The 19,718-nt window shown below is 40.3% G+C and overlaps 1 protein-coding gene across 1 annotated transcript in view; it reads left to right on the top strand.

Annotated features, from left to right (window-relative positions):
* Positions 1 to 18,570, top strand: part of LOC130681943 (collectrin-like) — a 78,941-nt gene extending 60,371 nt beyond the window's left edge. The window contains 1 exon segment of the mRNA XM_057495820.1: positions 18,080 to 18,570. Within this exon segment, the coding sequence (XP_057351803.1) occupies positions 18,080 to 18,236 (157 nt within the window). The 3' untranslated portion in view covers positions 18,237 to 18,570.
* Positions 18,571 to 19,718: the final 1,148 nt, after the last annotated feature.

The raw sequence follows: 19,718 nt of genomic DNA, 5'->3' as shown, positions 1-19,718 counted from the left end.
AGAGAAATACCAAATGATTTCACTCATCTGTGGAATATAAGAACAAAGGAAAAACTGAAGGAACAAAACAGCAACAGAATCACAGAACTCAAGAATGGACTAAAAGGTACCAAAGGGAAAGGGACTGGGGAGGATGGGTGGGTAGGGAGGGATAAGGTGGGGCAGAAAAAGAGGGGTATTAAGATCAGCATCCATAGCGGGGTGGGAGAAAGGAGAGGGCTGTACAACACAGAGAAGACAAGTAGTGATTCTGCAACAGTTTGCTATGTGATGGACAGTGACCTAATTTGGCTACCCCGAAAATGAACTAAGATACGATATGAAAAAGAACTTCCAACATCAGCACTCTCGGGAAGACTCATGACAGAAGATGATGAGCAAAAAAAAAACCCCAACAAAGATCCACGCACTGTCACAGGTGTAGATTCACTCATCCCACCAGTTCCTGGACTTGCCATGGGAATGATGAAGGAGATATCTAAGCTGGCCTGTGCATACAGTAAAACAAAAAATTGGACTGGATCTATACTGTTGGAACTCAACCAAGAATTAGGAGAAGTGCAAATTGTAGCACTCCAAAATCTTACAACCACAGACTATTTATCGTTAAAAGAACATATGGGATATGAACAGTCCCCAGGAATGGGTTGTTCTAGTTTATCTGAATTCTCTCAGACTGTTTAAGTTCAGTCGGACAATATCCACCATATCATAGATAAGTTTTCACAAATGCCTAAGGTGCCTAACTGGTTTTCTTGGTTTCACTGGAGATGGCTGGTAATTACAGGTATGCTTTGGTTAGGTAACTATATTCCTATTATGTTAATGTGTGTGTGCAATTTAAGTAGTAGCTTAAAACCTATACATGCTGAAGTTACTCTACAAGAAGATATGTCAAAGAAATAATCAATCTTCCCAGGTTTTCTTCTGCCTGCTACTTCTATAGCTTTTCTTCTTCCTAACTAATCACAACCTTTAAATAGAACTCGTGCCACATGTCGAATTTACCGAGTATCATAATTCTTCCAAGTGGTAAAGACACCTCAAGACAAATGCTGGGCATAGAAGTCACAGGGCATAAATATGCAAAGAAGTAAAAAGCTAACCTTTTCAAACAATAAGGCTTCTCTCTCACTTACCAACTTCACATTTCCCTGTATGGCCCCGGAAGATGACTGGTTAGCCAGAGACGGGTAAGATTCCTCAAGGGAGGGACAACCTAAGACAGGCACAGTCGCAGGGGGCCATCTGGTGAGAAAATGGTGGTCAACAGTGGTGAGGCTTAGAACCTCCCCCCTCATGTTCTGAGAGAAATCTTCTGCATACATGGATGTTTATTGCCCTCGTCTACCTCGGATTAACACATAGTCTACAGGCACACACCTGATCATCTACATTTGCTCTCTTACAACACTAAACTCTGTTTTCTACCTTTATCTCGTATCTACGTACCACTTCAGCATTTTATTTAAAATAATAATAATAGAGAAATGTGGTATCCACATATAAATCAAGTTTAAAAATCAAATGAATATTCATATTTGAACTGACTGTGTATAGTTCATAATGCATGAGCAAAACCGAAAGCTTCTGTGATGACTGCCCTTGCACTGTTCACCATGTAACTTATTCACTATGTAAGAATTTGTACTCCATGTAAGAATTTGTTCGTTATGCATCAGAAGATTGGAGACTGATGAAAATTAGGCTTGGGGTGGATTAATGATTGTGCATTGAGTATTGACCCCCCTATACAGAAATTTATTGTGGTTAACAACCATTTGATCAATAAATATGAGAGATGCCCTCACAAAATATATATATATATATATATATATATATATATATATATATATATATATATATAAACACACTTCCAATTGTAAAATAAATAAGTAACCGGGATGTAATGTATAGCATAAGGAATATAGTCAAAATATTGTAACAACTTGGTATGGTGATAGCTGGTACCTAGAATTATCATGTATATAAATGTTGAATCACTGTGTTGTACACCTGAAACTAATGTAATGTAATACTGTTGTCAATTACCCTTCAATAAAAAAATAAAATTAAAAAAAAAAAAGAAGTAATGGAGGATGGTGGAGCCAAGATGGCTGTGTGAGTAGAGCAGTGGAAATCTCCTCCCAAAACCGTGTATATTTTTAAAACTACAAATATAACTCTTCCTAAAAGAGATACCAGAAGACACAGGACATCAGCCAGACTACATCCACACCTGCCAGAACCCAGCGCCTCGCGAAGGAGGTAAGATAAAAGCTGCAGCCCAGCGGGACCCGAGCACCCCCCAACCCAGATCCCCAGCAGGAGGAGAGGAGTCGGAGCGGGGAGAGAGAGGGAGCCCAGGACTGCTAAATAGCTGGCCATAGCCATCCACACGGGAGCACAGACACACAGTGTGTGCGTGCGGTGCTGGAAACTAGGGAAACAGGACACGGAGTCCTGTGAGTGGGTCCCCACAGCTGGCGCCCCTGGGACAAAGAAAAGCTAGTGCTTTTTGAAACTCTTAAAGTTACAGTGACCCCACAGCTGGACAGGAGTGTCCTGGGAAACTTATCCCAGCAGCTGGGAATCCCTGGGAACTCCAGGTGCCCTAACCCCCTGGGCAGCAGCGCAGCTCCGAGGCCCCTCATGGAGATAATCAGCCTCCTGGCTGTTCCCCCTCCGAAACAGGTTAGCCAAATTGGATCAGCAGCCTGAGGCAGGCCACGCCCAGAGCAAATGCGGAGCTAAATTTCATAGTGGCCAGGCAAGATTCAGAAGCCCCCTCTGCATGCAGCTTCCCAGCACAAGCCACTGGAGGTCGCTGTTCTCCCAGGAGAGGAAGGCCACAAACCAGCAAGAAGGGACGTTCTCCCAGCCGTCACATGCACCAGGTACGCAAACTATTTCTATCGCGATGAAAAGGCAGAAGAATCACATACAGACCAAAATCACAGAGTCAACCCCTGAGAAGGAGATAGACCTAACCAGTCTTCCAGAAAATGAATTCAAAATAAAGGTCATAACCATACTGACATAGCTGTAGAGAAATATACAAGAGCTAGGGGATGACGTCCAGAGGGAGAGTACAGAAATGCAACTTATCTCTGGAACGGTTTATAAGCAGAATGGATAAGATGCAAGAGGCGATTGATGGAATAGAAACCAGAGAACAGGAACGCATAGAAGGTGACTAAGAGAGAGATAGAAGGATCTCCAGGAATGAATCAATATTAAGAGAACTGTGTGACCAATCCAAAAGGAACAATATCCCCATTATAGGGATACCAGACGAAGAAGAGAGATAAAAAGGGATAGAAAGTATCTTTGAAGAAATAATGGCTGAAAACTTCCCCAAACTTGGGGAGGAAATAATCAATCAGATCACGGAAGTACACAGAACTCCCAACAGAAGGAAGCCAAGGAGAACAACACCAAGACACATAATTATTAAAATGGCAAAGGTCAAGGACAAGGACAGAGATTTAAAGGCAGCCAGAGAGAGGGAAAAGTTCACCTACAAAGGAAAACCCATCAGGCGATCATCAGACTTCTCAACAGAAGTCTTACAGGCCATAAGAGAATGGCATGATATATTTAACGCAATGAAACAGAAGGGCCTTGAACCAAGAATACTGTATCCAGCACGATTATCATTTAAATATGAAGGAGGGTTTAAACAATTCCCAGACAAGCAAAAGTTGAGGGAATTTCTCTCCCACAAACCACCTCTACAGGGTATCTTAAGGTAATGCTCTAGATGGGAGCACTCCTAAGATTAACAGATGTCACCAGAGAAAATAAAATCACAATAAAGAAAGCAGACCAACCAAATAGTAACTAAAGACAAAAAATAAAATCAACTACCCACAAAAGCAGTTAAAGGAAACACAAAAGTGCACAGAATAAGACAACCAACATATACAGAATGCAGTAGGAGGAATAACAAGGGAGAGAAATAAAGAATCACCAGACAATGTTTATAACAGCTCAATAAGCGAGTTAAGATAGACAGTAAGATACTAAAGAAGCTAACCTTGAACCTTTGGTAACCATGAATCTAAAGCCTGCAATGGCAATAAGTACATATTTTTCAATAATCACCCTAAATGTAAATGGACTGAATGCACCAATCAAAAGACATAGTAATAGAATGAATTAAAAAGCAAGACTCATCTATATGCTGCTTACAAGAAACTCACCTCAAACCCAAAGACATGCACAAACTAAAAGTCAAGGGATGGAAAATGATATTTCATGCAAAGAACTGGGAGAAAAAAGCAGGTGTTGCAGTACTAGTATCAGACAAAATAGACTTCAAAAAAAGAAAGTAACAAGAGATAAAGAAGGACACTACATAATGATAAAGGGGTCAGTCCAACAAGAAGATATAAACATTACAAATATATATGCATCCAACACAGGAGCACAAGCATATGTGAAACAAATACTAACAGAACTAAAGGAGGAAATAGAATGCAATGCATTCATTTTAGGAGACTTCAACATACCACTAACCACAATGGATAGATTCACCAGACAGAAAATAAGTAAGGACACGGGGGCACTGAACAACACACTAGAACAGATGGACCTAATAGACATCTATAGAACTCTACATCCATAATCAACCAGATACACATTCTTCTCAAGTGCACATGGAACATTCTCCACAATAGACCACATACTAAGCCACAAAAAGAGCCTCAGTAAACTCAAAAAGATTTAAATTCTACCAACCAACTTTTCAGACCACAAATGTATAAAACAAGTAATAAATTCTACAAAGAAAACAAAAAGGCTCACAAACACATGGAGGCTTAACAACATGCCCCTAAATAACCAATGGATCAATGACCAAATTAAAATAGAGATCAAGGAATATATGGAAACAAATAAAAACAACACTAAGCCCCAACTTTTGAGGGATGCAGCAAAAGCAGTCTTAACAGAAAAGTCTATAGCAATCCACACATACATAAAGAAGGAAGAACAGTCCCCAATGAATAGTCTAACATCACAATTATAGAAACTGGGAAAAAAAGAACAAATGAAGCCTAAAGTCAGCAGAAGGAGGGACATAATGAAGATCAGAGAAGAAATAAACAAAATTAGAAGAATAAAACAATAGAAAAAATCAATGAAACCAAGAGCTGGTTCTTTGAGAAAATAAAGAAAATAAATAAGGCTCTAGCTAAACTTATTAAGAGAAAAAGAGAATCAACACACATCAACAGAATCAAAAATGAGAATGGAAAAATCACGACAGACCCCACAGAAATACAAAGAATTACTAAAGACTACTATGAAAACCTATATGCTAACAAGCTGGAAAATCTAGGAGAAATGAACAACTTCCTAGAAAAATACAACCTTCCATGACTGACCAAGGAAGACACATGAAAGTTATAAAAAACAATTACAAGCAAAAAATAGAAGTGGTAATAAAAAACCTACCCAAGAACAAAACTACCAGTGCCAGATGGATTTACCTCAGAATTTTATCAGACATACAGGGAAGACATAATACCCATTCCCCTTCCTTAAAGTTTTCCAAAATATAGAAGAGGAGGGAATACTCCCAAACTCATTCTATGAAGCCTACATCACCCTAGTACCAAAACCAGGCAAAGACACCACCAAAAAAGAAAATTACAGACCAATATCCATGATGAACATAGATGCAAAAATGCTCAATAAAATATTAGCAAACCAAATTCAAAAATACAACAAAAGGATCATACACCATGACCAAGTGGGATTCATCCCAGGGATCCAAGGATGGTACAACATACGAAAATCATCAACATCTTCTACCACATAAACAAAAAGAAGGACAAAAACCACATGATCATCTCCATAGATGCTGAAAAAGCATTTGAAAAAATTCAACATCCATTCATGATAAAAACTCTCAGCAAAATGGAAATAGAGGGCAAGTACCTCAACATAGTAAAGGCCATATATCATAAACACACAGCCAACCTTATACTGAACACCGAGAAGCTGAAAGCTTTTCCTCTGAGATCAGGAACTAGACAGGGATGCCCACTCTCCCCACTGCTATTTAACATAGTACTTGAGGTCCTAGCCATGGCAATCAGACAAAACAAAGAAATACAAGGAATCCAGATTGGTAAAGAAGAAGTTAAACTGTCACTATTTGCAGATGACATGATATTGTACATAAAAAACTCTAAAGACTCCACCCCATAACTACTAGAACTGATATTGGAGTACAGCAAAGTTGCAGGATACAAAATTAACACACAGAAATCTGTAGCTTTCCTATACACTAACAATGAACCACTAGAAAGAGAAACCAGGAAAACAATTCCATTCACAATTGCATCAAAAAGAATAAAATACCTAGGAATAAATCTAACCAAACAAGTGAATGACCTATACTCTGAAAACTACAAGTCACTCTTAAGAGAAATTAAAGGGGACACTAACAAATGGAAACTCATCCCATGCTCGTGGCTAGGAAGAATTAATATTGTCAAAATGGCCATCCTGCCCAAAGCAATATACAGATTTGATGCAATCCCTATCAAATTACCAGCAACATTCTTCAATGAACTGGAACAAATAATTCAAAAATCCATATGGAAACACCAAAGACCATGAATAGCCAAAGCAATTCTGAGAAAGAAGAATAAAGTAGGGGGGATCTCACTCCCCAATTTCAAGCTCTACTATAAAGCCATAGTAATCAAGACAATTTGTTACTGACACAAGAACAGAGCCACAGACAAGTGGAAAAGACTAGAGAATCCAGACATTAACCCAAACATATATGGTCAATTAATATTTGATAAAGGAGCCATGGACATACAATAGGGAAATGACAATCTCTTCAACAGATGGTCCTGGCAAAACTGGACAGCTACATGTAGGAGAATGAAACTGGACCATTGTCTAACCCCATATACAAAAGTAAATTCAAAATGGATCAAAGACCTGAATGTAAGCCATGAAACCATTAAACTCATGGAAAAAAACATAGGCAAAAACCTCTTAGACATAAACATGAGTGACCTCTTCTTGAACATATCTCCCCGGGCAAGGAAAACAACAGCAAAAATGAACAAGTGGGACTATATTAAGCTGAAAAGCTTCTGTACAGCTAAAGACACCATCAATAGAACAAAAGGGAACCCTACAGTATGGGAGAATATATTTGTAAATGACAGATCCGATAAAAGCTTGGCGTCCAAAATATATAAAGAGCTCACACACCTCAACAAACAAAAATCAAATAACCCAATTAAAAAATGAGCAGAGGAAATGAACAGACAGTTCTCCAAAAAAGAAATACAGATGGCCAACAGACACATGAAAAGATGCTCCACATCGCTAATTATGAGAGAAATGCAAATTAAAACTACAATGAGGTATCACCTCACACTAGTAAGGATGGCTACCATCCAAAAGACAAACAACAACAAATGTTGGCGAGGCTGTGGAGAAAGGGGAACCCTCCTACACTGCTGGTGGGAATGTGAATTAGTTCAACCACTGTTTAAAGCAGTATGGAGGTTCCTCAAAATGCTCAAAACAGACTTACCATTTGACCCAGGAATTGCACTCCTAGGAATTTACCCTAAGAATGCAGCAATCAAGTTTGAGAAAGACAGATGCACCCCTATGTTTATCGCAGCACTATTTATAATAGCCAAGAATTGGAAACAACCTAAATGTCCATCGGTAGATGAATGGATAAAGAAGATGTGGTACATATACACAATGGAATACTACTCAGCCATAAGAAGAGGGAAAATCCTACCATTTGCAGCAACATGGATGGAGCTGAAGGGTATTATGCTCAGTGAAATAAGCCAAGCGGAGAAAGAGAAATACCAAATGATTTCACTCATCTGTGGAATATAAGAACAAAGGAAAAACTGGAGGAACAAAACAGCAGCAGAATCACAGAACCCAAGAATGGACTAACAGGTACCAAAGGGAAAGGGACTGGGGAGGATGGGGGGTAGGGAGGGATAAGGGGGGGAGGAAGATGGGGGTTATTAAGATCAGCATGCATGGGGGGGTGGGAGAAAGGGGAGGGCTGTACAACACAGAGAATACAAGTAGTGACTCTATAACATTTAGCTATGCTGATGGACAGTGACTGTAAAGGGGTTTATAGGGGGGGACCTGGTATAGGGGAGAGCCTAGTAAACATAATATTCTTCATGTAAGTGTAGATTAAAGATAACAAAAAAAAAAAGAAAAAGAAAAAAGAAAGAAAAGGTGGATTACTCCATGATAGGATAAAACTAACTGTAAATCAACGATTAATGCATGCTTTAAATATCCTTAATTTTGAACACTTAAAGGGTGTCAGTTGATCAGCTATGGAGGTACACTTTTCTGATAATATTCCTTTCTCTTAAAAAAAAAAAAAAGCAGTTCCTGTGTGGTGACCTCCAATGAGTTCTACACAATGGTATAAAGGGCAGATCAAAGTGTGGGCAAAGGGTCTGTTTGTGTTTATACAGAGGATCAAAGCCTAATTGGGCTACCCAGAAAATGAACTAAGATACGATATGAAGAAGAACTTCCAACATCAGCACTCTCTGGAAGAGTCATACCAGAAGATGATCATCAAAAAACCCCAACAAAGATCCAGGCGATGCTGCAGGTGTAGCTGCATTCATCCCATCGGTTCCTGGACTTAACATTGGAATGAAGAAGGAGATATCTAAGCTGGCCTGTGCATACAGTAAAACAACAAATTTGACAGGATCTGCACTGTTGGAACTCAACCAAGAATTAGGAGAAATGCAAGTTGTAGCGCTCCAAAATCTTACTACTACAGACTACCTACTGTTAAAAGAACATATGGGATGTAAACAGTCCCCAGGAATGGGCTGTTTTAATTTGTCTGATTTCTCTCAGACTATTCAAGTACAGTTGGACAATATCCATCATATCATAGACAAATTTTCACAAATGCATAGGGTGCCTAACTGGTTGTCTTGACTTCACTGGAGATGGCTGGTAATTATAGATCTGCTTTGGTTATGTTACTGTATTCCTATTATGTTAATGTGTGTGTGCAATTTAATTAGTAGTTTAAAACCTATACATGCTTAAGTTACTCTACAAGAATATATGTCAAAGAAATAATCAATCTTCCCATGTTTTCTTCCATCTGCTACCTCTATAGCTTTCTTCTTCCTTCCTAATTACAACCCTTAAATAGAATTCGTGCCTCATATCAAATTTACCGAGTATCATAATTCCTGCAAGTGCTAAAGATACCTCAAGACAAATGCTGGGCATAGAAGCCACAGGGCATAAATCTGCAAAGAAGTAAAAAGCTAACCTTTTCAAACAATATGGCTTCTCTCTCACTTACCAACTTTACATTTCCCTGTATGGCCCCGGAAGATGACTGGTTAGCCAGAGACGGGTAAGATTCCTCAAGGGAGGAACAACCTAAGACAGGCACAGTCGCAGGGGGGCCATCAGGTGAGAAATTGGGTATCAACTGAGGTGAGGCTTAGAACCTCACCCCCCCGTTCTGAGAGAAATCTTCTGCATCCGTGGATGTTTTATTGCCCTTGTCTAGCTTGGATTAACACATAGTCTACAGGCACACACCTGATCATCTACATTTTCTCTCTTACAACACTAAACTAAGTTTTCTACCTTTATGTTACATCTACCTACCACTTCAGCATTTTATTAAAAATAATAATAATAATAAAGGGAGAAATGTGGGATCCACATATAAATCAGGTATAAAAATCAAACGAATATTTATATTTGACCTGATTGTTTATAGTTCATAATGCGTGATCAAAACTGAAAGTTTCTGTGATGGCTGCCCTTGTACTGTTCACCATGTAAGAACTTATTCACTATGTAAGAATTTGTTCACCATGTAAGAACTTGTTCGTTATGCTTCAGAAGATTTTTGACTGATGAGAATTAGGCTTGGGGTGGATTAATGATTGTGCATTGAGCATTGACTCCCCTATACAGAATTCTATTGTTGTTAACAACCATTTGATCAATAAATATGAGAGATGCCCTCTCAAAAAAAAAATTAAACACTAAGTTTAAGATCAAGTTCAAGTCGTACTTGCTTGATTTTCTTCATCTTGGCATGACATATAATGTAAAGACTGTTCATACCAGTTGATAATTTGTTTTGTTTTTTGAATATTAGAAAATATTCTCCTGTAATATTTGAATACCAACATTAAAGATTTTCAACGTTTTTTTAGATTTCCATTTCTGTGTGTCTTCCTTAATTTCTCTCATGAGTGTCTTATAGTTTTCAGAGTGCAGGTCTTTCACCTCCTTAGACTTTTAAGTTCTGTATCACTCCAAAAGTGCTCTGATTCTGTGGCTTCTAATGATGGTAACCTTTATAAATACACTTCATCTCCTTGGTTCCCAGTTTTCTCACTAGTATGATATAGATGGAGTAGGAGTTAGGAGAGTGGACTCTCGAGATAGACTGCTTAGATTCAAAGTCTTTTTCTCCTAGATTCTGCTCTTGTATATAACCCGTCAACTGTGTGCACATCAGGAAGCACAGGTCGGTCATGAGTCAGGAAGCCAAGCCCAGGAAAATATGGTTTGTGGTGCTAGAGTCAAGTTGGTTAAGTCTTTGCTGTCTGGGCATAGATAACTTTGCTGGAGTGACATCTAAGTGTACTGGAAATAATGAACGTGGTGGGATAAAAAGAGTTAATTCAGTGGAGTACTCAGAGTGGAGCCTGGTCCACAGTGAGCACTCAGTAAGTGTTAGCTGTTACTGTTACTTTATTGTCCTGCCCCTTTCTGGTCTTTGAGCAAGCCTGCGCTGGGATCAGCTACCTTTCTCCTGCTGAGCAGATTCTACAGTAATATAATAACTGGTCGTGTGGCATCATCATCTGTTGCCTGGGAGAAATGAGGCTATTGTCACAATCTCACTTTCAAATTCATCTCATGTTCACATGAGGAACACAGATGGACAAATCTCTTGTGTAAACCTAAAGAGCATCAATAATTAGCAAATATAGTCAGGACAGTTATGACAACCTTCTGAAGATAAATTGATTTGTTGTGTTTTAAGTTTGATACAGCCTGTGTTGGGTTTCTCTTGGGCAAAATATTCAAAGGGGAGGAGAGGGTGCAGTTTGAACTGGGGGGAGCCTGATCATTGTGGCGAAGACCTTTCTAATCATGGGAGAGATAGGTGTTGCCTCTAAAGGCCTTAGTCTTCAGGAAGACAAAGATTTGTTCAACAGTCTGATCCATACGTTAGATAATAATAGACATAGTGTTGTGTGATAGGAAATCTTAAACTTAGAAGACCAGGAGGGACCATGGGGTCATCTAAGTAAGCATTCTGCTTCTATGGAGAAGATGCCAATGTCATCTAAGACATATCCATGGTTAAACCTACTATTGAGGAGATTTCTTAAGTAAAGCTTGAACAGTTCTGTTAGCTGTGTCAACAGCAGCATTGCATTGATTACTCAGAGCCACTAGGTTCAAGCATGAAGTCATTGTAGCCCAAACTAGGTGAACTCAAATACCGCCTATATCCCCTTTAGCTGAATGACCTTGGTTGAGTCATCTAATTTCCACGGTTCTGTTTCTCCATCTGTAATAGGGAGATAATATCTCACAGGGCTTCCGTGAAGATTGGATGAGATAAATGTGTATAAAGTACCTGGAATATAATATGCACTAAAGAAACAGTAATTATTATTATTATCCAAGATCAGCTTAAGTCATTTCTGTGATTAAGGGATGCTGAGGAAGGGTCTCTTTTCCATCCAGATGTTGCTATCATACTGTAGAAAATTTTCCAGTTCAGTGTCTCATTGCTTTGGATTTTATTAGTTAACAAGCACCCATTTTATAAGGCAAATTATCTTACTAGGCCTACTGTTTACTACAATAGTGGTCAACTGGTTAACCAGCTCTCTAAAAAATAAAAAATTTATATACCCCAATTGTAGCATTTGCCAATTTCCTCTCAAGTATGAAATTTCTGAGTACTTAACGCTCACTTGAAAGCTAGTGCCGGCCAGCTTCAGTACACCTTTATAACTGCCCCCTCCTTGTGTAAGAATTTGAGAAGGTTGCTTCTCTATCACCATCTAGTTGAGAATAGCAGTTTGGGGAAATGAGAGATTTGCTGAAGGGAAAAAGTTGGGAAAGTGCTATTTTTTTGAACTTTTGAGCAACAGTTAGGGTGCTGACTGGATAGGAAGGCCACCACGAAGAGCTGTGTATAGTTCGCGGCGATGTCTGTGTCAGGTCTGTGTCCAGCCCCAGCCTGGAAGTGGATGTTCTAGCCCTTTGGTCAGCTTGATGATGCTGGTGATGGTGCACGATAGCGGCCGTGATGGTCACGACGGTGATGTTTTTGACATGATGTGTGTTTTAGTACAATGAATACTCTTGGTTTTGGGGTCTAGTCTCAGGCCCTGGCATTTATCAGCTGAGTGATCTTGAGCAGGTCGTGTGTGGCAAATGAAGATCATATTTTCTTATATAGTTATGATGATGAGAAGACAAAGGAGAGAATATACACAAGTGCTTTCTACACTGGAAAGTGCTTTATCAATACGAGCTAATAGCACTACCATCAGAAAGCAGTTACAAAGTGCTAATTCTGTGTCACGTGGCACTTTGTTCTATAAAAGGAGTCACAGACACAGCACCATTTCAGACCTGCATGTACATATAATTGATTTATGAATACTGCATATAAAGAGACTGTTATAATATCAGGATCTTAGGAAGGAACCTTAACAATGATCTAAATCCATCTTCCCAGAAGCCAAGGCTCCGAGAGCTAAAAATATCTTATTCCTTTATTGACCATCCACTCTGTGGTAGGAGCTGTAGTGTGTACCATGGAGGACACATACGGGGATAACATGATTGGTCCTTGCCTGCAAGGAGATTGTGATCTTGTAGTAATCAAAGACAGGTCAGGGACTCAGGACACAGAACCCTGGTTATATTCTATTCCTAAAAGGTCAGTAGTAAGTAGAAATGCACTAGATTTCTGCAGATCTTGCTTTTCATACAAGGGGATGGGGCTCAGCCAATATTTTTATATACGGAAACTTTGCATTCTTATAAAATCTTAATTAAGTGAATTGTCTCAAAAATTGCAGTGTAAATGAAATCAGAAATGTTACACCAAATAGCCGTTTTTCTTTGCTGTTCTTTAATGTACATGCTCAGTAGGAATCAAACACGTTTTCTGAATGAAGCCTGGGGCGATTAAATAGAGTTCTAGGTCCACTCCTTCCATCAATCTCGTTCCATTCTGAAAGACAAGTTGCTCTATATAATTTATATCTCAGCTCCTTCATTTGAAAAGCAGGGATAATAATATCGTATACATAATACTGCAATGGCAATTAAATGAGATGATGTATACAAAGCCCTTAGTCTGGTTTCTGCCATGTAATACATACTGATTATTATTATTGCTGCTACATGGCAGATAAAAAGTGATGTGCCTGTAATCTTATGGTTAGAAGATAGTGGTACCGGTATTTAAAACCAGGGAGGTTTGATGCCAAAGCCCACTGGTCTCAGTGTGCTGCCACTTTCCCTGAGATCATTCCAGCAAGACTGCCGTTTTCCCCAGGTGTCCCTACTGAGGAGAAGGGCAGTCCCAATCCCTGATAATTCATTCTTTCCTGTTTTTTTATTTGGTATCATTAATCTACAATTACATGAAGAACATTATGTTTACTAGGCTGCCCCCCTCACCAAGTCCCCCCCATATACCCCTTCACAGTCACTGTCCATCAGCATAGTAAAATGCTGTAAAATCACTACTTGTCTTCTCTGTGTTGCACAGCCCTCCCCATGCCCCCCCCCACACTATACATGCTAATCGTAATGCCCCCTTTCTTTTTCCCCCCTTATCCCTCCCTTCCCACCCATCCTCCCCAATCCCTTTCCCTTTAGTAACTGTTAGTCCATTCTTGGGTTCTGTGATTCTGCTGCTGTTTTGCTCCTTCAGTTTTCCTTTGTTCTTATACTCCACATATGAGTGAAATCATTTGATACTTGTCTTTCTCCGCCGGGCTTATTTCACTGAGCATAATACCCTCTAGCTCCATCCATGTTGTTGCAAATGATTCTGTCCTGTTTTAAAATCACATTTGCCTGTCCTCTGCTGCTGTTTGGTTTATTCTTGGGCCTTGGCTCTTCAGCCCCATCTAGTTTGAAGGGAGAGAGCAATGCTCTTTCTGCTTTCAGCCAACACTACCTTTTCTTGTGCAAACCCTGGTGCTCAACAGCCTCTCACTCTGAGGGCCTCCTGCTACCCCTTTTCTGCCTTCTTCTGCCATTCTTTTCTCTGGATTGATGAGAGATATCCACCCTCAACACTCCAGTCACTTTGCAAAAGTCCTTTTCCTGAAGTGAATCGCCTGACGTCGCAGAAAGAGCGGAAGTCATTAATACTTATTTTTATTTTTCAGGGAAAATAATGTCTATTTGTAGCAGAATATCAAGTCAGAATGATCCAGAAAGATAGTTAGGTTTTATTATTCTTAGTGACAGCCATGTGCAGGCAGTGACTCAGTTGATTGCAGTTTATGACACACTGAGAAATGTGCCAAAGTGCTGTACTACTGTCAGGTAACCTGTGATCTGCATATCGTGTCCATCAGCCAGCGAGTTCCTGACGCTGCAGTTTGGGAAGCCCGGCAATGCCAAGACTGTGAACGACCGGATGCAAGGTCACAGAATAACAGTATGCCCCTGATTTGCCACTGACACCGTTGGGCTTGCTAAGTTTCCAAGCCGTCTTGTTCAGAATCTTGTTGGTTGAGGAACCCTCCTAGAGAAGAGAGACTTGTCCTCAGCCATGGGCACCTTCCCGTTTAGTTCTCCCACCTTCCCTTGTGCTGCCCAACGGGTGTCTTTTCCTTTGTGGTGGGCGCGGGGCAGGCAGGATCCCTCGCAGTGACCTGTATGTGGCCAGCACTCTGCAGCTTTTCTTCTAACTCTGTAGAAATGTTTTTTTCTTAACTGCAGACGCTGGCAAAAACACGCTGGCCATCATTACTCAGAAGACCACCGTTTCAGTGCCTCCTTCAGAATGCGTCACTCACTGAGATTTTTCTAATATGTGTTTCATACTCATATACACAAATTTCAGGGTACGATTGGACTGTTTACAAAATCTGCTTACTGTTACGGAGAATTCTTATCCACTCCAAGCCCACTGAGGCATGACTGGGGGGAAATTGCATGAGCTAGACATTTTTTAATGATAATTTATACATTTGTTACTAGGGCTTTATCCCCACTGAAACAGCACTCCCCTTTCATAATCCATACAAATAGGGGAGGAAGGATGAGGGGAATTTGGAGGTTTTCCCTTTTATTGAACCGTTTCTTTTCACTTTAGGACAAGAACTGTGTCTCTTCTAAACTATTGTAGGCTCTCAAAACACAGTTATTGAAGGAATGTTGCCTGCTAAGAATGGAAGTGATGTGACTGCTGGTTAGAGACTGTCAACTGCTTTTGCTTTCTGGAGGACATGGAAGGGAACGCTAGCCCTGCCCCCAGGAGGAGGGGCCCAAGTACTCTGATCCTCACCCCCCGAGGCTCCAGTGCCCACCCCAGCCTGTGCTGCTGGCTGCTGGCCAGGGCTTGGAATGGCCAGTGCAGAGTCTTCTCCCTGAGGTTGGAAAATCACAGAAGCCTGTCTTTCCCTAGGTCTCTGGGACTGTCATCCCCAACTTCCAACCCAGCATTGGGCCTGTAGTGACACACTGTGACATTTGAGACTGGCATATGCAATGGCAAAATACTTTCAAATGATGACAGTGGGGTCTCCAGTATTGGAATGCTACTTGGCCTTTCTTTGGGAACTCTAACCATTAGAAATTATCTAATCACCCATCAGTGAAGCCTGGCAAAATCTATACTAACTCACTAACCCATAATTCATAAGGTAGGAAAATGAGTACTCCCTTCCTTCCATTTGAAAAAGTAACATTATAGGAGATAAGAAGTATCGTGTGTGTGTGTGTGCACGTGTGTGTGCATATGTATATATATATATGTTTCTTTCCTTCCTTCCCTCCTTCCTTCCCTCCTTCCTTCCTTTCCTTCCTTTTCTTGTGGTGGGTCTCATTCAAGGTCTACCTTGAGCTACTGTCTGAGGAACTTTGCCTACAGCATCAGTCCATCCACCCAATTGTTTGTCCAGTCACCTAACTACCATCTGTCCACTAGTCCATTAATTTATCATCCAGCCAGGCAGCCGCTGATGTGCATTCATTGATCTGTCCATCCATACGTACATCTTTCTGTCTAACCAGCTAGTCAGTCACCCATGTGTCTGTCCCTCCAGCTATGCACAGTAGTTGAGTGTCGTCTACTCTGTGCTGAGTCCTGATCAACTATTTTACAAAATGTCTTTAAATTTGGATTTTTCTCATTAGTTGCTCTTGAGACATTCAGGTAAGAATGTGACAGGGCAGGGACACAGAATTTTATAAATAAATGAATTAAATACACACACACACACACACACACACACAATATCAGTGTATCACATCCAGAGGCACTTGTCAGTTTTTCTAATTGTTGGTGATGTTCACCAAATTCTCCCTTGACAAAATACAAATGTATTTTTAAAACTAGTCCATTGCTTTGCTTGTGGGGGAGCTACCCTGAGATCATGGGACTGTGCTGTTCCCTCACTCAGTGGTTGAGGATCCACTGATGAGCCTCATCAAAATCAATTATTACTGCAGTGGTGATTTTCTGTTTCTGTTACTCCCTCCATGTTAGTTGTCATTTTGTGCAGACAAGAGCGCTCTCCTTTCCCTGCCTTCTCCACTGTATTCTTTAAGGCACATTCAGATGCACTCTCATGTGGGACAAGTAGGAAACTACCTCGGGCATCACTGGGCCTCTTCCCTACCTCCTTACCTGCAAGAGACCCAGCAAGGTTCTAAGGGACATCCACAGCACTGGGGGGCCATCCTGTTCACCACTCCAATGCCCACCACTCCAGCCACATGATCTGTTCAGGCCTGCCTCTTTGGAGTTTCCACAGATTCCTGGGACAAGAGAATCTTAGGCAAGTCTGGGAGCCTCAGTGCCCACCATCCTGCTTCCATGGTGCCCCAACATCTAACTTGTGATAAGCCTCAGGGAAACTCTTCCTCCGGTTGCCTAGAGGCACCCACCTGTCTTTTCTCCCCCTCCCCCTGTGATGTCAGGAATCATTGGCTCAGTGTCTTGGTCTTTCACAAGGCAGGCGGAACCTTTGAATTCAAGGTTTCAGATTTCCTCACCCCAAGGAAATATTAAGGATCTGGTTACCACTTGGGTAGCAGGATCTACAAAGGGACTGAGAATGAGAAACACAAAAATATATCCTGTCATATAGAGTTTTTGGAATGATCTGGAATTACAGCTGTGAGTTGTAATTAGTAAAATGTTTTCTGAGTCCCAAAAACCTGACTTATAAATGAAAACAACTACTTTGTAATGAGTAGAGCGAAGCGGTGATATCTGTAATTTAGAATGGTCACTCCCTTTCTGCAAAGTGGTGAGTTTGCTTCTTGATATCTTATTTCAACCTGATTCTCAAATTTTTAAGAAATAGGCAGACTACTAGATGTCATACCCTATGAGAGAAATTTCTTACCATTATAAAGTTCTAGAGCTAAACTTTTTAATTTGCCAATTTACCATATATTTTCTTTATATTCCTTCATACAGTTTGTTTGTGAATGTATGTGTGTGTAGACAAACATATTCATATCTATACACGTGTATATGCATTCAAATACATATTTATATGTATTTATTTTAGTATTCCAAATAAGATGACTTGTTCTGATAAATATGTATATATCATCCATGCAGATTTCTTATCTTGAGAGCATCTTTTCACCTCATCAGCTCTTTATGATCTTTAACATGTATTTGAAAACACACGTCATCATCAATTATTTCACCATTCTAAGATTTCTCTCCCTTTTCTGCTCTCCGTGTTTGTACCCAAGATCATGCTTTCTCCACTAGATCCCAATCATTCTTTCTGTGTGCATTCAGGAAGAACAAAGGACCAACTGAAGTGCATGACACTGAAGATAAGTGTGAAAACACGATCACAATTGAAAATGGCATGCCCTGCGATTCCCTGGACATGAAGGGAGGCCACAGGAATGATGCCTTCATGACAGAGGATGAGCGGCTCACCCCTCTCTGAAGGGCTGCTGTTCCGCTTCCCCAAGACACTCAACACTTGTTCTTTACAACTGCTGAGCATCACACGTTATCGAGGGCAGATTATACTTTTAGTTTCATCATCCTTCTTTCTTAAGAAATTTTCAATGGGTATGACAATGAAAGGCAATCCTTTACACCCGTGAAGACCCTTGGAACCATAATCCACTCAAAATAGTCTAAAATATTTCTCTGAGAACACAGTGTGTAAATGTAGTCATGTGGTGTTTATAGTTATTGATTTAAAAATGCATTAGTATTTCAGCATTTCCAGAGATAAGGCCAGGCTACGATATAATATATATATATTATATCTATATATAATATATATATAAAGCATATATATATATGTTTCACATTTGGAAGACCTAAGGAAAAACATTTTTCTAGTAGAAAATACCTATAATATGGTGTATAAATTACTGAAAATGAATCCTTTTGAATATCATTTATAGCACTCTGTACATGACTAAGTAAGCAAGACTGAAAAGTAATCATTGTGAACAGGATGGATGAAAATGAGCATGTTGATGCACAAGGTGGAATTTGATCCTGTTATTACCAATAGTTATTATATAACTTATCCATCCGTCTCTTCTAGGGCAGCTCTGTTTGTTGACTATTTCTGCAATCTGTAAAAGTACAACCTCTGCTAACCTAATAAAGTGCTAATCATCTCTTTTTGATTATGTGACTGATGGTGGTCTGAGATTTATTTTCACACTGTGGAACATAGTAAACCTAATTTTTCCTGGTTATGTTTATTCTGCTCTATAGCCCTAGAAATGAATGATTTTCTTCTGGGTGTATCCTTGCTTCAGGATACCTTGTAGTGTTTAGACTGGATTTTACTTCCAGGTAGACCATGTGTCATTCTAAATTCTCGCATTAATTATTATACATTTATTAACAAAAAGAAAGTTTACTGCCCCATCTTCCAGGGCTGTCACTCAACGTTGATGTTGTAGCAACAGTCTCTAACTCATTTCCCTGCCTCCAGCCCTCTCCCTGGACACAGACTCTAAGATGGGTAGTGGCATGCAGAAGGCTTATTGGGGGGGCTCTCAGGAGATACACCTCTAAGCAGTGAGGAAGGCAACTGAGCTAGACAGACACTCAGGTGTCTGCCATCGCCTGATGTTCCTGTCTTTGTGTAATCCCCTCTCCACTGAGAGAGGGCGGGACCTGTGACTTCTTCTAATGAACAGAATACGCAAAGGGGAGAAATGTCACGCCTGTTATTACTTTATAGTCTGTCTGAGTCTCTCTTGCCAGCAGACTTCTAGAGATGCTCCCTGCTGGCTTGATTACATAAGTGGCCATGCTGGGAAAGCCCACAGGAAAGAAACCATGAACAGCCTCTAGGAATCGCTGGTGGGTTCTCATCACTGAAGACGGCCTCCAACCAACGGTGAGCAAGAAACTGCGCTCCTCGGTCCTACAACCACAAGGAAATGAATTCTGT

The sequence above is a fragment of the Manis pentadactyla genome, chromosome X (assembly GCF_030020395.1).
Source record: "Manis pentadactyla isolate mManPen7 chromosome X, mManPen7.hap1, whole genome shotgun sequence".
Classification (NCBI taxonomy): Eukaryota; Metazoa; Chordata; class Mammalia; order Pholidota; family Manidae; genus Manis; species Manis pentadactyla.
Note: the sequence above shows the minus strand (reverse complement) of the source record. Positions and strands in the feature narration are given on the sequence as shown.